The following is a 21,565-nucleotide window of genomic DNA, read 5'->3' on the forward strand; positions in this document are numbered from 1 at the left end:
CGGGTATTTAGAACCAATTAACAGAAAATGAACAAGGGCTTCTGTATAATCTTGTCTATAAAAGTTTTTGCTTATATTATCATATGTAATAAAATCCAATAAGATACAACCTTTTAAGACTGATGGAGACAGAAGAATACAAGTTTGATGGGACTTCAAAACAAGATGATACTAAATCAGCACTAGCTATTATGATGTCTTGTTTTCTCCAAAATAGCTGTTCCTACCATCTGATCTTTTCTGCCTCATTTCTGTTGAGCTCTTTTTCTGTTGTTTGTTATCAGTTTGTCTTCTTCATTTCGCTTTCTGCTCCATTCATTGGTATTTTCCTTTTTTTAGAATATCCTGCAGTATTCTCTGTAGAATTGAATTGGTGGTTGCAAATTCCCCTAGTTCCTTTTTAACCTGGAAGTACCTTGTTTTACCATCAATTTCTAGGGACAGTTGTGCAGGATATATCAATCTTGGCTGGAGGTTATTATCTTTCAAAGCTTGAATTATTTCCCCCCACACACTTCGTGATTTGATGGTTTGTGCCGAGAAGTCTGCTGTAATTCTGATGGGTGTTCCCTTGTAAGTGATCTGTTTCTTGTCTCTGATGACTTTTAATATTCTGTTCTTATATTGGATTTCTGGAATTTTGATTATTATATGCCTGGGTGTAGCTCTGTTTGGGTTGTAGGTGGCTGGGGTCCTGTATGCCTCATACATTTACTAAATTAGGAAAATTCTCTTGGATTATTTCTGTGAATAGCTTTTGTAGTCCATTTGTTTGTGTCCCTACTTCTTTTATGTTCTTAATTCTTAAGTTATAGATCCTCTTATCATCTTCTAGCCTTTGTATTTTTGCTGGTTTTTTGTTATTAAGAAGTTTTTCATTTCATTCTCCCATATTAAAAATCTGCCCTCCAGTTCAGATAATCTATCCTTAGTTTCTTTCAAACTGTTATGCCAGTTTTTGATAGAGTTTTTAGTTTCCTGGTAATCTCTTTGAACCTGCTTCACGTATTCTGTTTTCTCTATTTTCTCCATCAAACAATTCTCCCCTTTTTTTCCGTTCTACCTTTCCACCATCTGTTTTTTCTTGGGCGGTGCTTAGCATTTCTCTAACTATTCTACTTATATCTTGCTTCAGGTCATTAGTAACTTCATTCCTGAACTCGTCTATGAGGCTCTGGAGATAGCGCTTTATGGCGCTATTTGTGCCGTGTCTGATATTGCATGTTTCTCAGGATTGGGGGCCGAGGACCCTTTCTTGTTGCTCCCTCTTCCCATATTTTTTGTTCCTGCTATACAAGCGTATATAGGAGACCCAGTTTCTTTCTTTTTCGGTGTGCCGGCTAGGTGTTCCCGCCCACTGCAGTGTACTAGGGAGACACAGACCTGGGCAGCCTATGCTTGGCCCGCCCCTCCAGGTCAACCTACCGAAGGCTTCACTGCTAGGGTGCACCTCCAGGCGCTGGGACCTGGTTTGAGCTAGCTTACTGGGTCTTAGTCAGCGGCGTCACCCAAGCCAGGCTTGAGAGGGGAATATGTGACTGAAGTCACTGCAGCATCCTGTTCCGGCTAGTCTGCCCGGTCCCAGTATGTCCTTTGCTGAAGCCTCCTAACTCTATGGAAGGGTCCCCAATCCGCTCACTCACCGCAGGTCAATGCAGGGGTCCTGGTCAGTCCCACTCTCAACTCCATTCACCGCTTCCCAATCTCAGAGCTTTTGCGCCTCTCTCCTTGCCGTGCCAATTGGGACACAGCAGCGGCTGCAGGAAATTCAAATCGCGGCTTCCAGTGGTGCAGGCTCCAGCTTCCGAGCTGAGACCTTATTTGCTCCTGTTATATCACCGGGATTGTGTTTCCAGTTGGTTTCTCTTAGTTTAGTTCGTTCCTGGGTTGGCAAAGTATATCTCCACTTGCTTAGGACTTCTCGCCCGGCACCATTCCCTTACGTGTTTCAGTCATCTTAGATTTCTTGAATAATTTTTGTCCTCCTCTTCAATTTGCTGGCTATGGCATATTCATTGTGATGCTTGAGGGTGTTTGAGGATCCTTTGCAGAACTGAGTAAGAAGAAGTCTCAGAAACTAGATCTACAGCCAGCTCCAGGCTCTGAGCACCAAACTTACAGTAAGCACATCCACAACAGCACAGGGTAGTAAAAAACTTTTTTAAAAATACAAATTAAGAATGAAAAATTTTAATGACCATACAACAAAGATTTGTAGACCAAAACACATATAATATACTAATTTAAATAGTGATGTTTTGTATCAAATTTTATAATTTAAATGTATGGTAATTGATGTAATATCTTGAAATATCAATTGTGTGGGGCCGGGGATTTAGCTCAGTGGCATAAGCGCCTGCCTGGCAAGTGCGAGGTCGTAAATTCAATCCCTAGTATCGCCAAAAAAAAAAAAAAAAAAAATCAATTGTGTGAAACAGCCTACAAATATGTGAAATTATTTCATGAAAACATAAATTATACTAATTTACTTAATAAAAAACAAGCAAAAATGAAGATATAATTTATATATAATTTAAACTGAAGATATAATTTAAATTATGTACTTTTCTCAGGTGTTTTAGGCCCACTGATTTCTCTATGGTTCTAGACATAAGCCATGTGGTACATATAAAAATAATTTCTGAAATTTTCCCTTTTTCCTAGGGGCACTGGTAACTTGGTTACAATACAGTAACATGGATCTTAGATTTAAAAAAAAAAAAAAGCATGTCCATGACATAAAAGATAAACTATGAAGTTCTTTACAGATTAAGTGGAGATATGACATAAAAACAAAAATAGAAGCTGGTGGTGTAACCCTATAATCCCAGCCTGGGCTATAATATGGAAGGCTGGCCTGAAGATCACAAGTTCTAGTCCAGCCTGGACAACTTAGCAAGACTGTCAAAAAAATTTAAAAAGAGGGGATGCAACCCAATGTGAAGCTCTGGGTTCAATTTCCAGTATTAAATAAACAAGTAAGAATTGGAAATGTAGCTCAATTGTTCAGCACATGTACCAAGAATGGGGGAAAAAAAGTATGTGTGTGTATGTGTGCATATATGTGTACACACACTGAGTATTAGCTACAACTCATTTAAACCAACACTACTATATTACTCACCTAAACTGTATACATCAATATAAGCAGGGTGCTAATTATGGGAATCATCTCATTAAATCCTCACAACCTATCCAGAGACACTAATATGCCTGCCATTTTCCAAACAGGAATCAGGGGCCCATCTGTTAAGTTACTTCACCTCTTAGGGCAGATAAATGATATAGCTAAACACAAAGCCACATCTCCACACCTTCGGAGCTGACTCTCAATCATACCAGCTCTGTAAATTAACTAATTGTGATACAAACACCTTATCTTGTTTCATATCATCACATATTCTAGGAATGCATATAATCTCTTCATAAGTAAACATGTTCACTATATCACAAAATGTTTAATAAATAAATATGTGTTCAAGTAAGTTGCCAAAACATTTTATAGTATTTTGACTTTTATTAAGAAAGGGTCTGGGATTTAGCTCAGTGGCATAAGCACCTGCCTTGTACTTGCAAGGTTGTGAGTTCGATCCTTGGTACCAAAAAAAAAAGAGTGGAAAGACTGGAAATATTCTGAACTTTTCCCAGTTTTGAGTAAAAACAGTTTATGTAGACAAGTTTTCCTCTATAAAAGACTCACAACTAATAAATACAGTACAAGGAGAAAATGAGAATATCAGAAAAGCCATTTTTTTACCAGCCCTAACAAAATAACACACGCAGGCAACACAAAGAATGAGTGCTAAATCATTAATGATATTAAATGGGAACATTCTAACAGATAGAGTCCCTCAAACACCTAGCACTACCTCTGAAATACTTTTATTTTTTTTAAAAAAGGGTAAATTTAATCAAGTCACCACCTCTGTCAGCATACAGAAAATGTGTGGGACACCATGTATATAAAATGACTCCAGCATAATGTTACCCTAATCCAGAACTTGGATATTCTAAAGAACTGTTGTAGGTCCTACAATAAAACAGAACCAAGAAATAAGTGGCCTTTTATTGATTCTAGACACTTCATTTTTCCTTTTCGGTACCAGAAAGCAAACTCTCACACAACCTTGCATTTGCCAAGCTAAGCTTACGCCGCTAAGCTCTATTCCCAGCCCTTTAACTCTAAAAGATAAGAGATATATCATATCAAACAAAACGTACAGACAGACCTTATTTGGACTGTAAATTGAACATGTCAACTGTAAAAAAAAAAAAACAAAAACGGCATTTCTTGAATCATCAAAAATATAAAATGGTAATAAGAAATTACTATTGTTGGACACATACATGACAGTGTGATAACAAAAACAGAAGACCTGAGTGATGACAAAAAAAGAAGGTCTGTAACCTAACAGCAAACACACTAAAGAACCTTCAGATCAAACAGAATGGTAGCCATGTGCTCTCAAAGACTCCAGGAAAAAAGGGCAAGGAAAAAGAAGATAAAGAAGATAAAAACAGCAGAATATGTAACTGGGCATGAGAATGGTAAGGTACACCTATAATCCCAGCACTCGGGAGGCTGAGGCAGGAGAATCATTGAGAGTTCCAGACCAACCTGGGCAACAAAGTGAGCTCAAGGCCAGTCTGAACTGCACAGCGAGATGCTGCCTCAGAAAGACATAAAATAAAATTGTGTAACAGGTACTTTTGTGTAGACTTGAAAACTTCGGAAGTATAATTAGGAATAATGCATATGTATTGTTTGGATTCTGCTTGAAACAATCCAATGGTAAAGGGCAATTTTGAGAAAACTGGAGAAGACAGGCTATTTTGTATAAGGAATTAACAACCGTTGGATGTCACTGTAGTATTCTGGTTATGAAACACTTATTTAGTAAAGTTACTACTAATATACTTAAGACAGAAATGGTAATACTCAAAGGAAATCACCCCAGAGAAAGTATCAAGGATTTTCTTAAAAATCCTCCAAGAAAAACGAAGTGTAGAAAAGAAATAAAAAAGATGTTGATAATTTTTGAATACAAATATACTAGGTACTTTATACCATTAATTAATTTAACATAATATACATTATTATACATGCTTGAAAAATTCTATAATAAAAAAATTAACAAATGACCTCTAGGCTTAAAAAGAAATACTAAATATAACAGAATAACTGCAAACTGCTTTCATTTTAGTTTACAGGGCTACGCTTAGTGAATATAATATATACAGATATAGATATATACAAAGGTGTCTTGGTTCATAAACCTAATTCTTTGGTTCTTGTTTGGATGTAACCAGAATCACAAAAAGAATTAAATTCGTGAACTGAGGTACCACTATATATAAAACATAGCTTAATCAAATATCTATACATATATCTCAAGACAAAAAAGGATGACATGATTTTGAGAAAGCAGAAATATATAAACTTAAGACATGTTCATGTAATAGTGAAAATGAAGAACGTAGTCATTAAGAGACTGCAAAATTGGGTGAGGAATATAGTAGGCACTCAATAAATGTTTCTGCATGAATGATATTCTATAAATGATCTTATTTCCTCTTACAGAACCTAGAAATGTTCAGTTTAAATTTTTATAAATACTGGAAATTCATTTTTTCTAATCTTGGTATAGTTTTAAAAATTAAATTTTTATGTAAGAAAATCTTTACCATAATAATATCACTATTTAAGAACTAAGAAAAAACCTTAGATACAACTTAATTCAATTTAATTATTATATATATCAAGATAATGAGGCCCAGAATAATAAAATATATGCCTCTATTTATATTCAAACATTTACTCACTTCATAAGACCTGAATTCTTCTTACTAAATGGTCCGACGATTTTAAACATCAACTCCACAACTCCATTTTTCCCTAAGGTTACTGAATTCACAGCTGAGAGAGGGAGAAGAAGATGTAAATTTATTTAAAAACTTTAGTAACTAAAAATATATACACTTAAGGATACTCAGCCAAAAACTTATATGACATGTTCAACAAATGTGAACTCAAGCCTCTAAGAGTAGAGGGGGTCAGTAAAAGGGAAGAACTGGAGAAAAGAGAGAGCGAGTGAAAGGGAAGAAAGAAACTATGAAAAACCCTAACAGTTAATCTTTCATGTACAGGGAATTGCATAAAAGAAGCAATACATGAGATTTGCATTTTCAATTAACAGGATAGAACCTACAGCAGTCTAGAGAAAATGGGCCTGAGACACTGTAAAAGGCCATAATCTGGTGGAGATGTAATAAGGACCTTAAGTGAAGCAACTGACGTAAGGAAAAGGAGGGTACTGCCTAACAGGAAAGCTGTGCCTACCATTTTCACTGCTGAATATTATTTTTAAAAATTATACATAAACCATTTGGCTCACTTTATAGTAGTTAAGTCAATAAAATATTACCAAAAATGCACCTCCTAATGTTCTGTAGGATGGTCTTAATTTTCTCTGTGTATCACTCTATTATCCTTTCTAACTGTACCACTGCCTTTATTATTTTTCATTCCTGTATATATTCTCTCCCATTTTCCTTGACTGGCATACTGTGGTTTATGTTTTCTTTCTAACCCAATTTAGCTTTAATTTTTAAATTGACTTTCAATTTTCTAACATATAATTGTTTTTTCCTTTACTATTTTGTTCCTCTACTTCCTTTGAGTTTTTTTTTTTCTGCTGTTAAGTTTTTTGGTTAGCTATAAAATCCCTTTCCACATGTTGTTATAATCATGTAGATGTCCATTATTTAAGTGTTCACTGCCACGGATGAAAGGGAAATGTGTCACTCTCAGGTTTGGCACGCGCTACGGCCCAGTGAGCACTGTCTATCAGGAGATGCTGTGTCCAAACCATCTCTCTGCAAGCCCTCTCCTCTTGAGCTTCCTGGGAGACTCACACACAATTGCTTTTCTAATATGCTACTTCCCTACTAACTGCTGAAAAATAATTAGCCCCAGCTGACTGTGTCCACATGCCTTTGTCCTCAGCCTTCTTCTCATTCATGAAAATCTGAAGAGGTTCACAGTTTTTCTAGCTTCTTATATTCTTACACCTCAGGTCTTAGGAGTTACAAAAAGCCATATTCAATCTTCTTTCCTTTTCACAAATTTGAGAGGTTCACAGAATTAAAGTACTTTAATATTTTCATTTTATATAACTTCACAATACTGAGTTAACTAAAATTCACTCTGAAATACTCACAGTTTGAAGAATACACTCGTAAAAGTTGAAGACAAGGTAGAACCAATCGATGATTTTGCAGATTTTGTTTGACCAAATTCAGTGTTATATTCAGAGCCCCGTTAACTCTAGCTTTCACTCCAAATTTTTTATCTGTTTAAAAACAGAAGTGTAACTTTTGAATGAAAATCATACAGCAATGACACCGTAAATTTATTTTATGAATTTATAACATCAAGTATGAAGTTAACCTGTAACAATTAAAACAGCAAATTTATATGATTTTTAAAATGCTCCATACACTTTTGAAGCATGGTTAGGCAAATGTACTAAGGGCACAAAAGGGAGTAGAGAAGGAGGATAAGGCTGGACTAGCCCAGCCAGGGAGTCAGGAGAGGAAGAACTTCACTGACCCAATGCACGTGGAGGCACACAACACACTGAGGTACACTTGTGGTTCTGACATATCTGTCTTTCTTTTCCTACCATTCTTTTTTCTTCTTTTTTTTATCATTCTTAACAGAACTCATGGGGCTGGGGATTTAGTTCAGCGGCATAAGCAACCTGCCTTGCAAGTAGGCAGTCGTGAGTTCAATCCCCGGTACCGATAAAAAGGAAAAAGACCAAAAAAAACCAGAACTCATGAATTTCATATCCTCAATTCTTACAAGTTACTTTTTTTTAAGCAGAATTTTAGATTTTAAAACTTAAGCAACAGTAAGGCAGAAACAATGTTACAAACATGGTTTTAGCTTTGATAATCACCTTTTGGTCCAATCTTGGCAAGAACAGAATGAACCTGCACCATCAACTCTTCATGTTGAGGAGATTCTTTGCTGGCATTCACAAGTAATTGTAACAGTATCTGTGAACCACCTTTGGCAACTAAGAAACTGGCTCTTCGACCTCCACCTAAAATTTGAAAATAAAGACAAATCTTTGAACAGTGAATCCCCCATAGTAGGTATCATAAATTGTTAGCATTCCAGAAATATTTAAAACAATGATTTCTAAAATCAAACAAATATACTGAAACCCTATTTTGGTTTACTTCATTTATGGATAAAGTAAAAAAAAAAAAAATCACACAAAGGATAAACACAGTGATGTAAAAATTCTGAGGTCCAACCTCTGAAACTTAGGGTGGCTAAAGGATGCCAACAACCAAAGAGTATGGTATGTCAGTTTCCAAATTCCAATACCAGAATAGCCTCAATATGTATTTTTAAAAAAATAAAAGTACATGATACATTGCTGCTGACTGTTCCCCCAGAAATGAAACCAAAGGGAATAAAAACTTACCAGCTGACACCAGCTCAACAAGAATGCTTAAAACATTTAGTGTAGTTTGAGGATCTTTTGTGTTCTGAAATAAACAATTAATTTGCTTTATTAAAACATTGAAAACTTGTGATTCACAAACTTTTGTACCTGTTGGAAACCACCTATATTTTCCAAAGACCTTTCCAATTTCTCTAGGAACTAATGTGTTCAGGTTTCCACTACCCCCATTACTTCAGTCTCTTCCCTTTGCCTGTAAGAATTTTTATAAATCATTTGACTTATAAATTAATTAAATATTGATTAATATTATTTTCATTATTAAATATTGATTAAATGTTAGTTAATATTAACTTAAATATTGATTAAATATTAATTAAAATTGATTAAATATTTTCTTAGTATCAATATTCCTATAAGAGGAATTAATTTGTCCTTTTGATTCATGTTTCTACCAAATAGATAATAGAATGAAAAGGTACTACAAAGTATGCATAGAGATTTCTCAGTCACCCAGCTTCTGGTTCAGAAGGCGAACCTATTATCAGCTTCTCCTAAATCCTACCCAAGATTGTGCACACAAAAGAGATCCATTCAAAAATACATGTACACATATACAGATTCATTTCTCCAGACAGTGCTGCCCTATAAAGACTATTTGGTGCCTTGGCATTTTAATATCAATAAATAAAAAACTTTATTTTTAAGGGCTACAAGATATAATCTACTTTTTTTAATAACATTAAAATATTTATGGCAAAGTATATATCTAAAAAGATAAAGTCTATTATAGGGTTATATCATTTGGTATGTACATCATCTCAGTCAATTTGTTCCACTCCACTTATTAAATAAGCCCTTAGTCCTCTTTGTAAAATGGTACCTTCACCAAACATTACTAAATTCTCATAAGCACTTTATTTTGGGATTTTGTTTTATTACACTGATATGTGTCTACATGTATAACTGCTAAGCTATTTTAAATGTCAGGCTTTTTATCATGTTCTTTGACATTTGGTCATGATAGTCTTTTCTGATTTCTTTTTTAGAGATGCCCTTTGTATTTTTGCTTACTTTTTCTCCTTATGAACTTCAGAAGCAAGACTGCTGGTATTTTATTGAGACTGCTCTAAGCAGGCAGACCAACTCAGGGAGAAATGTCATGTTCATGCAGTTAAGACTTCCTATCAAAGAACATAAACTCATTTCTTATTCTTAACATTGCACTGAATAAAATATACAATCCTGATCCTAAATACATCTGTCTTAGCCTCCTCAAAACTTTTATACTAAGTATAAAAATGTAATTATCATTAATATATGAGATGTGATTAAAAAATAGTGACTATTTAAATTGTAACAAATTTATTACAGTGAAAGATAATTGCCATTAATTCCCATCAAAATTTTTGCCTATAAAACATCTGGTACTATGCAACTGCTGCCTTCTCCTCAAAGTATAAATGACTGTGAAAGCTAAATGTTCTGAATCAATTCAGAATATCAAAACATCCAAGACAGCACAACTAAAGACACTTACAAAAAACTTCCACAAATGCTTCAGAAAGTGGCACAAGCTGGGTGTGGTGGCACATGCCTGTAATCTCAGCACTCAGAAGGCTGAGGCAAGGTCGAGGCCAGCCTGAGCTACAAAGTGAGTTCACGGCCAGCCTGACCTGCATCACAAAACCCTATCTCAAAGGGACAAAAAAACCTGCAAATATAATAAAATAAAATGGATTTTAAAAGAAAAGAAAGTGGCAAGAATAATAGAGCAAGTGTGTTCAAAGCAAGGGGTAAGTGTTTTATGGTGTTAATGGCAATGTGTCTTTTACTGTAAAGATTTTTTTTAAAATTTAACATGCACAGCATTATTCATCATATATCATTCATATATTTAGGTATTTAAGTAATACATACTAGAATACTTATACTACCATTCCAAATTATAATTTAAAACATAAAACCAGTTTTCACTGGCTTTATCTTTTTAAAAAATTTATATTTTGTATGTGTACATACACGTTAGTTTTTCCCTTCAGTATTGCTTTCTATTACTAGTAACATAATTAAAGAAAAATAATTGTAGTGTTTTACCTCTAATGTTGACAGCAAAACATCCACTGCTGTAGAACCTTTGACTGTCATTTCTCTCCTAGTTTTTTCTGAAAAGTAGAAAGCAACCTTTTTTTTAACATGAATAAAAAAAGTGTATGTTTCATAACAGACAGCTAATGTGAAATCAACCAGTCTCCACTGCCTAGCAGACACCTATAATGTTTCCTCGGTGCTCTTCCGCTGAGGCTGCTGTTCTACTAGACAGCAGACTACTGGAGTTCAGAGGACAACCCTTTCTTGCATTTCTTCTCAGCTACAGGAGAGGGTCTGCCCATTTAAAATCTTAAGCCAATAACGTAGTGCAGGTGCACACCACAGTAGGAGCAAGGTAGGAATTACAATGGTAGGTTAGCTTTTTGCAAAGAGCTAGAAAAATGTTCATCAAATTGAGTGAAAGCAGACACCAACAACTGTTTTCAAATGTTTTGACTGTATTAGTACTACTTCAAAATTCTGAAACACGTGAACTTCTTGTTAAACCTGAAAAAGAGCAACTCCTGTAAGAATTTGGAGACAAGATCACTCAAATAATCTTTTCTCTCACTAGTGTGGAAAAAGTATATAAGCCTTATTTGGAAGCTCTAGATTTTTCTTACAAGTCTCCTTTAAGTAACAAGAACAGCAGATCAGAGATCAGCACTTAACAAAGGAACTAATATTCAGTATTCTAAGTGCTTTCCCTACAATACCTCACCATATCACACTGTAACCCTGGGGGAGAGAGTGTTAATTCTTTTTATGGGTCCAGAACATCTCCTTTGAAAAAGGAGAAGAAATGTGTACAAAGCCACTGAGCAAATAAATGGAATAGACTGCTGTTTCACCTGTTTCTGAATCTAAAGTACACAGACTTTTCTAACTGAATGCACTTCCCAGAGTCAAAGAATCTTTCTATGAGCAGAATTTTTACACAGATGTGGTACCCTTCCCCACAACATTGTCACACCTGAATACCAAAGCCAGAAATTCTTTTAATTCAATATCGTCATTCAGGGCAGGCGCCAAGGTGGTAGACTGTTAAGCAGCAGAGGAGCCACTCTGAGAGTCACCGTCCAGACCCTGGAATATAGCACTGTGCGGAAGACAAGGAGGAGGAAAGTGGGTCCACTGGACCCAGAAGGATCTGAAGTGTAAACTGAAGGCCACAAAGACATGAAAAGACAAGCTTTAATGAAGAAGGAGGAAGTAGCCAGCAGTGCCTTCTCCAGCAGACTAGATTCACTGCACAAGAGAAGTGATTCAAACCTGCTGACACATGATGACTGCTGGCAACCTCAGATATCTCCACAGAGATGCAGCAATGGAGTGGAGCAGTGGACGTGAAGGAAGGCATTAGCTGGTGGTGAGTATTGCGGGGTAAGTCCTCCCACAAGAGAGAGGAATTGGCTGGGAGCCATCCTGGAGAGGGGCCAGCTGAGGTCAGAACTCAGAATAACTGCCAGGCTCATCTAGCAGCTCCCAGCAGGGCTCAGGTTCTTGGAAAGTGCACTGACAGCTGCAGCCTGACTGAGTCTGGTCTCGGCCAGAACGTGCTGGCTCACTGAGATTACCCACTACCTCGCCAAAAAGTTACTGCTGGCTTGCTGGGATAAATCAACATGGATCTGGACTCTGCCTCCACACGTTGTCTATCAGTGACAGCAGAGACAAACTTGAAAATGGACTTTGTTGTTGTTTTGGTTGTTTTGGTCTCTCTTACTCTCTTTCTTGCTCTCTCGTCTTTATTTTTGTTGTTCTCATTTTGTTTGTGATTTTTGTTTTTTTCTTCGTTGTGATTTGATCTTGTTTTTATGAGTGTGAATACGGTCTGTAGCCTCTCTGTGGTTGTGGGTCCATTCTCTGCTTCTTTTAAACTCTCAATTTTCTCTTTTCCTCCAGTCTCTGCACCAGTTTCCCAAAGTTAGCCTGATCCCCTTTTCTCCTCCAGCCTTACTTCCAATCTCTTCCTCTTCTACCACTTCTCCCTTTTTTCCCTAACTCATTTTAAATTTTAACACCTGACAAAAATTGACATAGTAAAAGGCTTGTATACTGCATATAATTTTCTGGTCTGTTTTAGATTTTGTTTATAACCAGAAATCTAATTCCTATGGCTGATGGTGGCAAATTAATGGTTAGCTCAATTTACCATTTTCTAGCCTGTGTCTGATGCTATCACCATCGCTGATGGTACCATTATAGACAAAAGTGACATGATCGTTCTAAACAGCTCCTGGTATTCCAAGAAGGACAGTGACTAAGCATCACAGAAAATACTGTGACACAGTGCCAAAGAACCAGGGACTGGGCCAAACAGACAGCAACTTCTCATCCCCAACAAACAGAGGAGGTGGGATCTTAGACTCAAAATCCAAAAACCAGCTACACCTGGAAGATCCCTCAGAGAACTGTTTCCTAAAGGTTCTCACAAATACCAATAAAGCAACCCACCAACTCACCATAGGCAATTTACACACATCACCCCAGGAATTAAACTTTAAAAAAAGAAAGAAAGAAAAGTAAAGACAATGATAAGACACTTTGACAAGATGTACCCCAGACATCCAGTTCACCAAAGGCAAGCCCAAGGGACAATGAACTGGGACAAAGCCCAGCTCTGAAAGCCACCCACCAGGCCTCTCAGAAGTGGCAGCAACAAAGCAACTGAATGAGACTCCAAAAAAAAAATCAAATCAGAATTAATTTCTCAGATAACTGCAGAGATGCTGTCCACAATGAAAACCGTGCTTAGTGACTCCAGAGCAGATAACACCAAAAAAAAAAGGAGCTTAAGAAAATTATGGAAGCCATGAATGCTCAGCAGAGGAAAGACTAGGTATACCAGAGTACACCATACTATATAGTGTTGTACGATATGTATTTTAGTCACTACATGAACCACTATGAACTAAAATTGTCAAAATTTTTTTTAAAAACACAAAAGATAGTAAAGGATGAAAAGATGCATGTAACACATGTAACATTCAGAAAACAAAAAGACAAATAATAGGTGTAACTCCTATCATATCAATAAGTACGTTAAATTGGAAGTACCAAACTGAGATTTTTTTTAAAAAAAGATGATCCAGGGCCAGGGATTTGGCTCAGTGGCATAGTACCTCCCTGGAAATCGTGAGGTCCTGATTTTGATTCCTGGTACAATAAAAAAAAAAAGATGATCCAACTCTAAACTACCTTCAAGAAAGACAAATCAAATTCAAAAACACTAACAGATTCAAAACAAAAGAAATAAAGTTATACTATGTGAGGAGTAATCATAAACAGCTGGAAACAGACTCTAGATCTATAAGTATTACTAAAAATAAAAAGGAACATTTCATAATGATAAGAATCAAACCACCAAGAAGATAAAAACAAATATAAATATATACATATCTAACAAAAAAGCCTCAAAATGAAGTAAAAGCTTCCAAAAATAAAAAAGTACAGTATAACAATAATACAAATTTCAATATCCAAGATTAATAACTGCTAGAGCATTTGGACAGAAAAATCAAATGGATGGCACACCCCTATAATCTCAACACTCTGAGAACCTCAAGCATCACAAGTTTAGGTCGAGCCTGACAACCTCTATGAGACAGTGAAAACCTGCCTCAAAATTAAAAGAAGGCTGAGAATGGAGTTCAGTTCAAAGGCCTCGATGAGTTCAAGCCCCTTACTACTACTACTACTACTACTACTACTACTACTACTACAAAGAAAAGGAGGGGTCAGGGAGGGCAAAGGGATTAAAGGAAGAGGAAGAAAGGAAAAGGAGAGACAGGGAAAGAAGGAGAAAAATGTAAAGAAAAATAGAGAAAGCAAACAAGTAGGCTCATTCAAAAAAACTGACATTTAGCAAGACTAGTTTCTTAACCTCAGTTCTGCTGACATTTGGATTCAGATAATTGTCTCAAGCAGGACTGTCCTATATACTATAAAACATTTAGAACACTTACAGTATCCTGGCCTCTAACCAACAGATTACACAAGTAAACTTCAAAGGATTTTTGTTTTTGTTTTTTACAAAAATGTCTTCAAACACTGTCAATGTGGGGGGCGGGGGGGATGGGGCAAAATCACCACTATTGAGGTAGACACACCAAGAAAAAAGGAGAGAAGACATAAGTGATCAAAATTTGAAATAAAAATAAAAGATTTTGAGAAATGTCACCAAAAACTGCATGCTAACTAATTAGAACACTTGTATGACATGGACAATTAATGTAAATGCTTCTAAGGGAAAAGCGTAAGTATAGTACCATGTACCTGTACAATGCAAATAAGTAATGGCTTATTAAAAACAAAAAATGTAATGCAACCAAGGAAAACTAGAGACTGGAAAGTTTAGGTTTCTACAGTGTGATTACATTTTGATGTAAGAGTTTGTTTGCTTTTTAAAAATCATTTAAATACATACGTAGTATATGCTTTTTCTATTTGAAAAGTACAAAGTCAAGAACTACTACTAATAGTTTTGTATGCATCCACTTTGTGTTTTGCTTTGTACCTAAAACCACGACATTCAAATATAATGGTTTATCTTATACAAAGTAAAATCTTGGCTTTAGAGTAATATGAATAAAATTTACACTGTACTTAATATATAAAAATTAAGGTCCCCAGGACAACTCATATGGTTACACATATATGTCCCATATATCATAATTTTTCAGCATTGATGAAGAAAAGCATATTAATTCCACTGTGCCAACTCATCTACATATCACCTCTGGCAACTTCTGTGCACCAACGGCAGGGTGTGTGGCTGACAGAAGCCAAGGCTTACAATGTCTGCAGCGCACACTATCAAGCCTTCCACAGAAAACATCTGTCATTCCCTGCCATCCAGAAGGGCTTTCGATTTTCAAGCTCTCCACAAACCTTTAACAGTAACGATCTAATTGAACCTAAAGACTGGAGTTACAAGAGCCTCCTTGAGATGTAATTTATTCCTGACAACAGATGTGTATTACGGTATTACTTTGGCCATATTGAAGTTTATGCAATCATTCCCTCACTGATGGCTATTCAAGATGTTTCCTGATTTTTCATATTACTAATAACGTTGCAATAAACATCCCCAAACATTGCTTTTGATGCTAGGTTTTTTATTTCAGTAAAATACATTTTGGAAAGTAGAAATGTTTGAACAAGTACCAAATACTTTTTTAATTTTATTTTTTATTTGTACATGTTTGCAGTACATAATGATCACACTCCTCATGGAAAATTCAGCAGCCATACACAATACATAATATATCACCATTCCCTTCTGTTCCTCCCCCCAACTTCATCTGTTGGTCCCCTTCCATTTGCAGAAGATCTAGCTCATTACTTCTTTTGTCTTGCTCTTTATGTATATTTTGGTTTTCTGATATAAGCTACACGATGTGATACTTAAGCTTGTGTGTCTTATTTCACTTAACATTATTGTCTTAGGTGCATTTCTTTTACTACTACTGACTCAAATTTATCCACCTTTGTGGAGGACCAGTACTACACTGTGTATAAATACATTTTCTTTATCCATTCATCGGCTGATAGACATACAGGCAGCTTCCAAGATTTAACTATTATAAATTGTACTAGTACAAACATGGGTATGCATGAATCGTTGTAATATAATGTATTTAATTCTTTCTGGAAGATACAACAGGGTCAAATGCAATCTCTAGTTTTAATTAAGTAAACTCCTCACTAATTTCCATAATGGCTGTATTAGTTTACACTCCTACCAACAATGTAGAAGGGTTTGTTTTTCCTGCCACCTCACCAGCACTTGTCATTATTTGATTTTTTTGATAATAGTTATGCTATTACGAGTAACACAGAATTTCATTGTTGGACTCGTGTATTTCTCTAACTGTTCAATTTCAAATACTACAATAGAATAGAATAAATGGTAGAAAGAAAGGGATAGGTGTAGGGCAGAAGTAGAGAAATAGCTAGGAATGCAGCTCAGTGCAAATGCCCTCAGTTCAATCACAAATGCATTTCAAAAACAAAAGATCTTACCTTGACTCTGAACCAGATGAAGAATTTTTGATGTAACATGTCTAGCAGTATCTGATTCTGCAGATTCAGAACTGATCTTCTCCAGCTGAGCCAAGAGTCCCACAATCCGAGAATTATTGGTAACACTAAAGAGGACATTACTTTACATCAGAGCCTATTCCATATCAATTGTAAATTCAGTATTATAAAGATCACTATTCTTCTAAAAACATTAAGGCATATGACATTTCCTTACTCCATTTCATAATACTGTTAAAATCTAATTTAAGAAACTACTTTCAGGAAACTACAAACCACAAAAGTACACTGGATCCCAGTTCAATAATTTTGTATCACAACCTGAAAGCTCATCTTTCCACTCTCCAAAACTTTTTACACTTCTCTGCTTTCCTCCTGACTCTGAAAATACCTTCTTCCTATCCCATTCCACTCTCAATTAATACCCTGCTTCAGCAAATTGCTATAAAATCAAACAAGAATTACTCAATTTTGTCATCAATAGATTTTGAAACCTATCTGACTCTCTACCTGCATTATATTCTTTCATCATGCAAACATTTGTACATAGTCTTGTTTCAGGGGTTGCCAACATGCTACAAACAAAACAAACATTTCTGTCCCTCAAAAAATGAACATCCTAATGATGAGTCAAGTAACTGCAAATCATACATGGTATCAGCTGGTGAAAGAGGCTTTATAGGAAAAAAGCAGGTTAGGGAAAATAAAAGGAGGAAGAAGGACATGGTTTTCCAGCAGTTTGGAAGACCTCACTGACCAATTATCATTTAAGGAAAGCACTGACAGAAGCAAGAAGTTAGGAATCAGCTACACAGATTCCAGCAGAAAAAAATGAAGTCACCACCACCAAGACCCCAGGGCTGGAGCACTTGTGTTGCATTCATAGAACAAGGAGGTGGCCCTATGGCCAGGGCTGATGTAAAGGAGCCGAGCAATCACAGACAAGGTCAGAGTTGCACATGGATGTGGTGGAGAGCACAACAATCTGGCAAAGAACTTTGGCTTTTACAGTGAATGTGTTGGGGAGTTTCTGGGCCACTTTAGAATCTCTCTCTCTCGAAAAAAAAAAGTTCTCTTTTCCTTTTTACAGAGATTCAAAGATCCTTCTCTGCATACATTTGACATTCAACTTACCATCTATCTAGCTAGCTCTCCCAAACAACTGAATACCTATCAGCACACAAATATGACTTACAGTCTCCTACCAGTTCTCTGCTACTCCTTGACAACAACATCTGTATTTGCACCGTTCATTCCCTCACATATTACTCACTTTTTAAACTGCTGGTGTGCTTTCTGCACATTGAAGTCTCCCAAAAGCCTTACTTCTATCCTTTTATTCAGTATTTCAGCCCCATCAAGGCCAAGCAGCCCTCTTTTCCTTTACTTTGTTCTTTGGGATTCAGAAACTCCATTCTCTGCTGTCTTGTGGCCACTTCTCTTAGATCTTCTGCCACATGATGCTGACATCCTCCTCTGACAACACTGCACAGCCTGCCTCTCTTCACTCTCTACACCTCTGCTGTGAGCAATCTCATCTAACCCTTCAACTATAATCACTGACTATGCTAATTAGCTCCTACTTCCAGGTGTGGCCTCCATCTATGATGATTTATCCAACCTAATAAACTCAGAATAAAAATCCTTCTGTTTCCTCCTCCCAACCTATTCTTTTTCCAATCTTAACCTTCCTAAATTTACAGGGAAAACATCAAAAATGGTTGCTCAAAATAAATATCTGCCTTGACTCTCTTTCCCACATGCCAACCCAGTACAAGCTCTTTTTCTGAAACACCTGGAAGCCATTCACCTATCTCATCACAATATATCTTTAACTATCCAATACCAAGCAAGCCATCATCTCTCACAGCCTCCTATCTTCCTTCTTAATGTCAAAAAACCTAATTCAAAAGTTATTTTCTCCTTTTTATTCTAAATAATAATGCATTTAGAAGGAGGTGCAAAATTATCAGAGTGGTCCCTTGTTGAACCTTTATTCACTTTCCCCAATGGCCACATTTTATATAACTACACAATAGTAAAATGCCAGGAAATAAAACATTGGCATAGCTATATAGTTCTATGCCATTATATTACATGTGTAGGTTTTTGCAGCCACAAATGTAATCAAGTAGCAATTCAAATGAACATCCTGTCATAATATACATTTGAGCATTCTTCTTTTCCCCTCACAATGTTTGTTGAAAAAGCTTAAATGTAATAAAATTTCCTTTGTTCTGGAATTCACATTACAAATCGTTGGTATTAGTAATATGCTTTTGTAACCTATATGTTTCCTGCAAAATGATAACTGGATCTAAAGAGGCAAACAGTGTCTGTTACCCCAGCTATCACTTCACTACAGGCTGCAAAACAGCAGTAACTTTACCAGTCCATTCCCTCCTCATTTGTTAACTGGGGTGATTCCATGAAGTGATTATAAATAATTCCACAAAGATTTCTTTCCATAAAGATTTGGTTATTCATAAGTAGACCTCAACAAACAAAAGCAAAGATGTTAATTATTTTGCTTATGTGTGGTTACCTGAAGCAGCACCTCCCACAGCGCAGGCTGGCCTGGAACTCACTATCCTCCCCCCTCAGCTTCTCAAAAACTAGGATGACAGGCATGCAGTCCCAAAGGGGACTATAGTTTTAATTTACTTGTATTTACCAGTTTTCAAAAGAATTGGTTCATTCCTTAAAATTAAATGTGATAAATGAAGTACAGTATTTTAACTTCTTAGAAACTCATAAACGTATTTGGTATGTGTTACCCACTACAGATATTAATAGTTAAGCATCCTAGCTTTGATCAATCAGAGCCTCTTCAAGTTGTATCTTGAGTCTTTTAATAGAAGTCTTTGATAAGAAACTGGTTTTCTAGTCTGATACAGCACTTAATGATCAGCAATTCTCAAACTATGGTTTATAAAATTCTGAGTGTACCTGAGATATTTTCACAAAATCTACCAGGTCAAAACCCATTTTCATAAAATACTAGGACTCTATTCACCTTTGACATTGAGTTGATATTTGCACTGATGGTCCAAAGGTATAGTGAGTAAACAGCTGACAGCACAAATCAAGGTGGTGACTATGAATTGTATTAGCATTCACTATACTCCTTCACCACCATGCAATCACAGTTTCTAAAGAATGTCAACTTCACTAATATCTTCTTTTTCTGTTTTTAATTATTTAAAGAGAAAGAAACAAAACATGGAGAAAAAGGGGTAAAAATAATACAGAATTACAGAAAAATAAACAATAAGAAATCACTAGTTGATAAGTTACATATTGTCATCTTAGAAATAGTTGTTCAGGTTACAAAACTAAAGCATATAAAGTGACATTCTAATAGTGACACTGCCAACAGTTCTGCACAATGATCCAACAAAAACTTAGTAATACAGTTATCAGTCCTACACACTTGTTTTTTATCTTACTAATATCTTCTCTTAACTGTGTTTGTGTGCATAAAACACTTCTGGACAGCAATAAAAAATAACAGCTTAGGACACATTTGTGCAAGTGAACTAGTCACATTTTTCACAGAACATCATTATTCAAAAAAGCAAAAGGATAAATTGATTACTCAGGTACTCTGGCAGACATTTTTATGAAAATAATCAAAATGAGCTCATCATAACAAGAAAATGACACGTTTCCAATGGTAAAATTTGGGCTTTTGAGCAAAAATTATAACTGTGAAAAACACCAATCTACCATCATGACCTCAATGGCTTCCCAATATTCAAAGAATTTTCAGGGTTAGAGATTTTGATCAGTGGTATATAGCTTCCCTAGCAAGCACAAATGCCTGGGTTCTAGCCCAACACACACACACTCATATCCCAAGTAATCAATGGTAGTTATTTTATTAATTTATGGTAGTTATTTTATTTATGGTAGTTATTTTATTAATTTTATTTATGGTAGTTATTTTATTAATTTAAAATGTATAACATTTACAAGGCTGCGTAACTCAATCAGTATTTTCCAAATGACCAATCCATGATGTTACAATTCAAACATGCATAAAAGAACCATTCAATATTCAAGATACATTTTTCACACCAGATTTTAATATAACAGAGTATATAAAAAGTTCACAATTACAGTTTCAGTTTCTACATTGAAATTGAATATCACAGAATATTACATTTTGAAAGGGTTTTGGTCCAAACAGGACTCTGTAGCCAGGAAAGCCTCAACAGGAACCAGGAAGCTCCTATTTCCCCCACCCCTAGGAATTTACCTGTGACATCATCTTCCCCGCCCCTGGGAACTTACCTATGGCGCCAAACCTAGGACCAATGGGCTACCCTTGCATCCCTGATGCCCCTTTAGGTTTCACCCCAAACTGAGGCTACTTACATACCCCCCCGACGCCATATGTCCGCCAGAGAGATCGCTGGACTCCAGCGGTCGGGGGGGGGGGGGGGGGTGCCAGTTATCTCTCTCCGTGTTCTCAGAATAAAGGCCTCTTTTGTTTTATACTTCTCATCTTTTGGAAATAATTCTATCACATTTAAATTTGAGTTTCAATCAGTATGGTTTTAGTTCCAAGCTATATTACATTCAAATTATTTGTTCCTCATTTACAGCTACTATTCTTGCTTTAGCACATTCACAACCAGCCCTAATACCTATGTCTGACTTTTAGGCAGCTTGAACCACTTGTGGTACGTGTATGACTACATCACTGGTACCAGCCATCTGATGGGACAGTTATGCATGTTACCCCCCAGCAGCCCAATGGGACAGTAACACGTTTCACTGGCAGTTCAAGCTGGTGGAAACATGTTAACCCATGTTTAATAAATACTGAAGTACAATTTTATTTTCCTCTAAATTAAAGAACAATAATCTGAAAAGGGTATTAAAGCATTACTCCCTTTAATAATTACACATTTGACTTTTTCTTTACATGCTTTAATAAGAAT

The 21,565-nt window shown here is 36.0% G+C and overlaps 1 protein-coding gene across 7 annotated transcripts in view; it reads right to left on the reverse strand.

Annotated features, from left to right (window-relative positions):
• Positions 1–21,565, reverse strand: part of Agtpbp1 (ATP/GTP binding carboxypeptidase 1) — a 191,103-nt gene that overhangs the window by 134,534 nt on the left and 35,004 nt on the right. For 5 of the 7 annotated variants that reach the window (XM_063243743.1, XM_063243735.1, XM_063243729.1 and 2 more), the window contains 6 exons: positions 16,599–16,723; positions 10,578–10,645; positions 8,502–8,565; positions 7,965–8,111; positions 7,221–7,352; positions 5,824–5,917 (listed from right to left, as the gene is read on the reverse strand). In XM_063243743.1, the coding sequence (XP_063099813.1) occupies positions 5,824–5,917; positions 7,221–7,352; positions 7,965–8,111; positions 8,502–8,565; positions 10,578–10,645; positions 16,599–16,723 (630 nt within the window). Of the gene's footprint in view, positions 1–5,823; positions 5,918–7,220; positions 7,353–7,964; positions 8,112–8,501; positions 8,566–10,577; positions 10,646–16,598; positions 16,724–19,632; positions 19,804–21,565 lie in introns of those variants that run through there. The other 2 variants (XM_063243752.1, XM_063243756.1) reach the window with 2 other exon arrangements.

Source organism: Cavia porcellus, unplaced genomic scaffold, assembly GCF_034190915.1.
Source record: "Cavia porcellus strain 051 isolate PalLab524CR breed Dunkin Hartley unplaced genomic scaffold, mCavPor4.1 scaffold_2, whole genome shotgun sequence".
Lineage (NCBI taxonomy): Eukaryota > Metazoa > Chordata > Mammalia > Rodentia > Caviidae > Cavia > Cavia porcellus.